Source organism: Emys orbicularis, chromosome 19, assembly GCF_028017835.1.
Source record: "Emys orbicularis isolate rEmyOrb1 chromosome 19, rEmyOrb1.hap1, whole genome shotgun sequence".
Taxonomy (NCBI): Eukaryota; Metazoa; Chordata; order Testudines; family Emydidae; genus Emys; species Emys orbicularis.
The window spans coordinates 20,551,238-20,558,076 of NC_088701.1; the positions used below are offsets into that span (position 1 = coordinate 20,551,238).

Genomic DNA, 6,839 nt, shown 5'->3' on the forward strand with positions numbered 1-6,839 from the left:
CTTCAGTATTGCTGTAGTGGGTGTGGCTGCCCCATAGCACCACCTACTGGCCAAGCATAGTGGGCACTCCCTTGCCTCAGTTTCCCTCCCTGAGGTGAGTCTCCTCAGCTCTCAACAACCCAATCTGTGCTGGAGATACGGCTTAGCCCTCTGGCCCCAGACTAAAAAGAGTCCCAATGAGCAAAATGGTGGATCTGCTCTTTGGAGCTTCTCTTCAGCTCATCCCCTGGCCTTGTTCCTAGCCCCTTCCTGGTCTACCTTTGAAAGTATTTATGGCTAGGACAGAGCACGCAGCCTGGTTCCCCTGGTGTACTATTCTCAGCCCCTTTCTGTGCTCTGTGCTGTGTATCCTTCCCCGCTCCAGTTAGCGCCCTGGGTCCCCAGGCTGGTTCTCCTGCCTTTCTGCAACTCCACTCTCAGACGACTTCTAATGCTTTATGGTGAAGCAGCCTCTCCTATGTACCTTCATGCCACTTCACACTTACCCTGCTCTGTATCCTTAGAAAACAGCAACCACAGCCGAGCTTTTCTGGTGTAACCCTACTTTCCTGATACACCCACTAAACCCCTCATAGTATATTCCATCACCTTAAAGCCTCTAAATTCTTCACAAAGAACCCGTCTTTCCTGGAAACACTCCCTACATTCCCACAGCAAGTGGGCAGCTGTTGCTTTAACCTTACATGCGTTCCACAACCAACCCTGGTGTCTATTCAACAGATAGAAATGATTCTTCACAACACAATGGCCAGTTAGCAAGTCTATATAGGGGTCCTTCACTCCTCCTGTCGGACTTTAGAGTCACATGTTACCCTCTATTTTGGGGGGCATACTTCATAGAATCTTCTTCCTCATCCCCCCTTGGTCCATAATTCTTGACGTTTCTCTTTTAATCCTTTCCTTGCTAAACTTTGAAATTCCTGCTTACTCAAAGGAATCAGTTTGTTTGGCAATTTTGAGTAGTCAAGGGGAAAAAATAATCGATTTAGGGTCAGACCAAAAAGGAAAAACATTGAAATTTCTGGCAAGTCAAAGACGAGAAAAAAAAAATCATTTCTGGTCAAATGAAATGTTTTGTTGCAACAATATCAAACCATTTTGTTTCGATTTTTATTAAAAAGTTAAATTCAAGTTCATTTTAAAACAAAAATCAAAATGTTTCATTTTCAAATATTTAGATGAAACATTCTGATGTTTTTGTTTGTTTTTCCTGCAATGAACAATCAGCCCCCCCAAAGTAAACAAATACCAACAATGTGACAAAAGTCAAGAAAAATTCACAAGACATTTCTGTATTGCTGAATCTGCTTTTGGGGGGGGGGCAAGGGAAGAGGGGGGGGAAAAAGAAAGTTCCAGACAAAAAAATTCTGGCCATTTACACACATGCCGGTAGAGCGCCATCTATTGGTAAAAAAAGGTATGTATCATGGTCCATAGTTTTGGAGGACCAATAAAGTTGGACTCCAGTTTACACAGCTCTAAACAGGTGGTGAAAATTCTAATTCCCACTGGAGTTCCACCATTCAAACATTTGCTCCAGAATAGCATTGTAATCAACATGGGACTGGGAGATCAGGGAAATGAGACAAAAAGGGCCTCCAACAGGCCTGGGTCTTAAGGAAAGAAGGTGTAGAATCCCAGGCTGACCTAGCTCACAGGGGTAATGGGAAATCTCCAGCAGTTCCAGGCAACAGAAATTCTCCACCAGTGTTTAATGCTAGACCTGAAAACTCTCAGACTGAGGTCTCTCAGCCCTTGCTTTCCCCAAGAGGAAACCTGCAGCTGCCTCGCTCCCTTCAAAGCCAGGGGACAGCTCCTTCAAATGGCAACAATGAAGAGCATCCCAGGATGCAACGCAGGCACTGACACCTACTTTCTGCCTCCGGCACTGGTATCTCCCCAGCAGCTCCCTTAACTCACAGGGGGAGGGATAGCTCAGTGGTTTGAGTATTGGCCTGTTAAACCCAGGGTTGTGAGTTCAATCCTTGAGGGGGCCATTTAGGGATGGGGGGGGGGGAAGAAAAAAAATCTGTTGGGGGATTGGCCTTGCTTTGAGCAGGGGGTTGGACTAGATGACCTCCTGAGGTCCCTTCTAACCCTAATGTTCTATGATTCCTGAGTAAGGGGTGAATAACCTGACTGAATCATTCCTCCCTCCCCAGAAGGGCTGAGGAGAGGGTGCAAAGTTGCTGGAGGGGGTTAAAAGGATTTGCAGTAAATGTTGCCTGTGCAGAATTTTTCACTGCAAAGACTAGTGTGGCATTCACGCATTGGCAGGGAGTCCTGGGGCAGAGGCCATATGGGATAATAGTGCCCTGGCAGGGGGCTGGACTGGATGACTCAAGCAGTTTTCCTTCTCTAGCTTCAGTGATATAGAAATGATTAGAACAATTTTCACAGAAGGAAAAACACTGTGTCCTTTCCCCAGGACACAGCTATCAAAGCAAGCTGGTCTGATCAACTCCCAAATATTCCCCAGAGCTGGGCTGAGAACAAGCACCAAATCAAAAGGTGCAGGACCAGATCCTCAGCTAATTTGAATCAGCGTCGCTCCATCAAAATCAGAGTGATGCCAGTTTACATCAGCTGAGCATCTAGCCTGTTGTTTCAGGGGAAGTTAGAGGTGGCCAAAATAGGGCTTGGGATGGAAAGTTCATCCTCAGTAGACAAGTTCAATCCAGGACTTTAATTTAAGCAAGTCGTTGTAAGACAGTGAGATTCCTCATTCATTTATATTTCAAGAGCGCCTAGGAGGCAAACTCGTGAGCCAGGAAGGACCCCTACACGTTGTGTCAAATCCATCTTCAAGTTATTTGAGATTCATGGCTGATCTTCCAGAGATCAAGGACGATTGTCAATTTAAGTATTTTTGTCCCACAATGGGGTGGGTTTCTTTGGCACTCTGGCTCTTTTCTTTTCACTTGAGCAGAAAGGTGTTTGGAACAGAAACCCTGCAGGCTCAGAAATCATTTCTCCACATAGGATGTGTTGTGGCAATAAGGGACTAGTTTATCTACAAGGGAAAAATTGATAGGTAGTTTGATTGGTCCGAGCACTGTAAAAAACACGTTGCTGAAGGCGTACGTTGAAAAAAAAAAAATGCGGCAACTGTATTTTTTGCAACAGACCCACTTAAAAAAAAACCCACCGTGTAATGATTCATAACGACCCATGCGACTAAAACCAGGAGTACCGGTGACCCACCTGTCATCTTTTAGCATCCTGCTAACAAGCTTAAAAGCACTGGTGAGGAGCAGAGTTTAGCCACAACTGGTTTGTACAAGGAAAACAAGATTCTGATTTTAGGAGAACACTGGTTCTTGTGCAAGGTAAGCCTTTTCCCTCTTCTCAGTATCCAGTTTCAGCACTTTGAAGAAGTGAAGTCAGGGTGATATATCCGATGGTTGGGAAAGGATTAAACATTCTAAATTATTCATGAAACTAGGGATATTTAAAAAAAATCATCAAATAATCATTTGGATTTTGACTAACCTTCTCAGGAAACGGTCTGATTTACTTGCTTCAGTGATGTGTTGTTGTCCTAGAAGTGACCAGCTAAAGGGGTGATAATGAGCAATTTCAAACGTTGGGGCTCGAACTACCGGTCCAGGGGGCGCTGCTGCACCCCCTGGCTTGAAGTGGATTCCATCATATACAGGGTTTAGAATTTGGTTCATTGGCTCTCAGCATCCCACCCCTCCCCATAAAAATTGTTCCGGCACCCCGGTTTCAAACCTTTGAACCATTATTAATTAGATCTTCTAAAGGGTGTGTGTGTGTGTGTGTGTGTGTGTGTGTGTGTGTGTGTGTGTGTGTGTGTGTGTGTGTGTGTATATATATTATATATAAAAAAAATACACTAAAGATTGTGAGGTGCTCAGCTAGCTGTTGTGGTAATGGGGACCATATAGACAGGAGTGCAGGGTAAGGTTTATTACCATAAAATGAGTCTTTGAAATGTACAGCTGTTTTCTTGTAATCATGTACTTTTGATTAACCATTATATATGCCTATAGGTAATCAGGTCCTAGGATCCAATTTTCCACCCATCAAAGTGCTGGAAATGCACTTCAAAATTACTTGTGTTGTAATTCATCCAGCTAAGGCTGGATTTAGTTTGTTGGCAAATTGTAACCTTGGGTGTTATTGTCTTGTACAGAAGGCCAAATGAAAAGCATACAGTGGCTCTACCTATATGGACTAGTAATCGTGGTGTTGATTCCAGCCAGCTGGCAGATTGTCCTCAACAATTTGTCCGATGAGTCTAGGTAAGGTACATTTGAGACTGACAAGTACACTGTGGGTTGGTGGTACCAGGCTGAAGTAGGGGGAGAGAACACAAATGCGACCCATCAGATACAGCTTAATCATGTCAATTCCTCTGTTTTATTTGGCTTTGCTGCCAGGTGATGGTACGGCATATTACGATGTGCAGCAGATGAAAAAGTGAATAAGATGGTGAGGTGTATTAGGAAAGGAGCAGAGAATATGGACCGTATTATTAGGCATTGCAGTATCATCTAGGAGCCCTAGTGATCATAGGATGGGAAAAGACCTCAAGAGGTCATCTAGTCCAGTCCCCTGCACTCATGGCATAGGGCTAACTATTATCTAGACATCCCTGACAGGTGCTGGTCTCACCTGCTCTTAAAAATCTCCAGTTACAGATATTCCATAACCTCCCTAGGCAAATTTATTCCAGTGTTCAACTATCCTGACAGTTAGGATGTTTTTTCTAACGTCTGAACCTAAACCTCCCTTGCTGCAATTTAAGCCCATTGTTTCTTGTTCTAGCCTCAGAGGTTAAGGAAAACATTCTCTCCCTCCTCCTTGTAACAACCTTTTATGTACTTGAAAAAAAAACTGTTCTCATGTCCTCCCTCAGTCACCTCCAGACTAAAACAAACCCATTTGTTTCAATCTTCCCTCATAGGTTATGTTTTCTAGACCTTTAATCATTTTTGTTTCTCTTCTCTGGACTTTCTCCAATTTGTCCACCTCTTTTCTGAAATGTGTCACCCAGAACTGAACACAATACTCCAGCTGAGGCCTAATCAAAGCAGAAGAATTACTTTCCGCGTCTTGCTTACAACACTCCTGTCCTGCTAATACATCCCAGAATGATGTTTGCTTTTTTCACAACAGTGTTACACTGACTCATTTAGCTTGTGATCCACTCTGACCCCCAGATCCCTTTCTGCAGTACTCCTTCCTAGGCCGTTATTTCCCATTTTCTATGTGCACAGCTGATTGTTTCTTCCTAAGTGGAGTACAGGTCTGCCTCATCTTACGCGGGGGTTCCGTTCCGCCGTTAGCGCGTAAAGCAAAAACCGCATATAGTCAAAATTACATTGAGTTCAATGGCGAGCAGAATCGCCCGCACTACAGGTACAGTATTAAAATTGTTATTTCTCTTTTTTTGTTTTGTTTTTGCCGACCGCGTAAAGCTGAAATCGCGCATGTTAACTGCACGTAAGATGCGACAGACCTGTACTTTGCATTTGTCCTTATTGAATTTCATCCTATTTACTTCAGACCATTTCAAATTTTAATCCTATCCTCCAAAAGCACTTGCAACCCCACCACAGCTGGATATTGTCCTGATGAAGCAGGACCACATTGTGCTCGCGCTGTATAGATTTGGTCCTGTAAGACACGGAGCATGCAGTGCCAGGTCCTGTTGTAGATTATGTGGGTAACTAAGAGGCAGTGGGTCCTAGTGGGTAGAGCACTGGACAGGGATTTAGGAGAGCTGGGTTGCTCCTAGCTCTGCCACTGGTCTACCGGGGGACCTTGGGCAAATCACTTCACTGCCCCGTGTCTCAGTTTCCCCATCTGAGAAATATCGATATGATGCTGATCCCCTTGATAAAGCACTTTGAGATCTACAGTAGACATGCGCTAAAGAAAGGCAATGTATTATTAATTGTATATAGTGTAGCTCTGCATAAGCAGTGTATGTTTTGGTATTATGGCAGCACCTACAGGCTCAGGCCAAGATCAGGGCCCTGTTACGCTAGATACTATCCAGAAAGGGATAGTCTGGGCCCTGGAGAACTTAGTTTAAACACACCCAGGACAAGAGGGATGGGACTTACCTACAGTTACGTTTTCATAGCAAGTCAGCAGCAAGGGCAGGAACAGAATTCATGCCTGCCGACTGTCGCTACAGCGTGCTCTCCACAGGACCCTGTATCCATCCCAGTGCAGCACCCTCCTTAACGTTTCCCATCCCTCTCTCCCAAACAGATGGCAATCTTTTGAATCGAAAAGCGCTCGGAGTTTTACTTCCGACATCAAGCGGCATTCTGAAGGCACCTTCACCAGTGATTTTACCAGATATTTGGACAAGATGAAGGCCAAGGACTTTGTGCACTGGCTTATCAACACGAAACGTTACAGGTATACAAGCGGAATATGGCTGAAATGGTAGAACAGAGACACGGTTCTAGGCAGACTCCTGAGAACGTAGCGACTTAAGGATTGGAAGGGGGCGGCCTAGGACTACTTGAAAGATTTCTGTCAAGGCCATTTCATAGTGGAAAATTGTGGGTTTTGACAAAATGAATTTTTTCATGCAAATATTGGCTCTCTGTGGGAAATTTCAATCTTTTGTCAAAAAGCCAAAACACTCAACTACTGAAATAGTTTGGCCAAAAACCAAAATATTTTGGCCCAAACCAGAAAATGTTGGTGGCCCAAAGTTTTTCAGGATTCAAAATTTCCACCCAACAAAATTTGAAAATTTTCTGTGGAAATGTTTAGATGGCCGGGGGGGGGGGGGGGGGGGGAAGAGGAGAAGAGAAAACCCCCCCACACTTCTTCGTTTGTCAAAATTT

At 44.2% G+C, this 6,839-nt stretch overlaps 1 protein-coding gene across 1 annotated transcript; it reads left to right on the forward strand.

Annotated features, from left to right (window-relative positions):
* The first annotated feature begins 4,167 nt into the window (after nucleotides 1-4,167).
* LOC135891632 (exendin-3-like) lies at nucleotides 4,168-6,433 on the forward strand. Its single transcript, XM_065419243.1, has 2 exons — nucleotides 4,168-4,268; nucleotides 6,250-6,433. The coding sequence occupies exons 1-2, from the start codon at nucleotides 4,168-4,170 to the stop codon at nucleotides 6,431-6,433; spliced, it is 285 nt and encodes a 94-aa protein (XP_065275315.1).
* The last annotated feature ends 406 nt before the right edge of the window (nucleotides 6,434-6,839 follow it).

What these genes read in the sequence shown, in the direction of transcription:
- LOC135891632 (XM_065419243.1), top strand. Translation starts at nt 4,168, where the DNA reads ATGAAAAGCATACAGTGGCTCTACCTATATGGACTAGTAATCGTGGTG. An exon ending in AATTTGTCCGATGAGTCTAG is followed by an intron (nt 4,269 to 6,249) that starts GTAAGGTACATT and finishes TCTCCCAAACAG; the next exon opens with ATGGCAATCTTTTGAATCGA.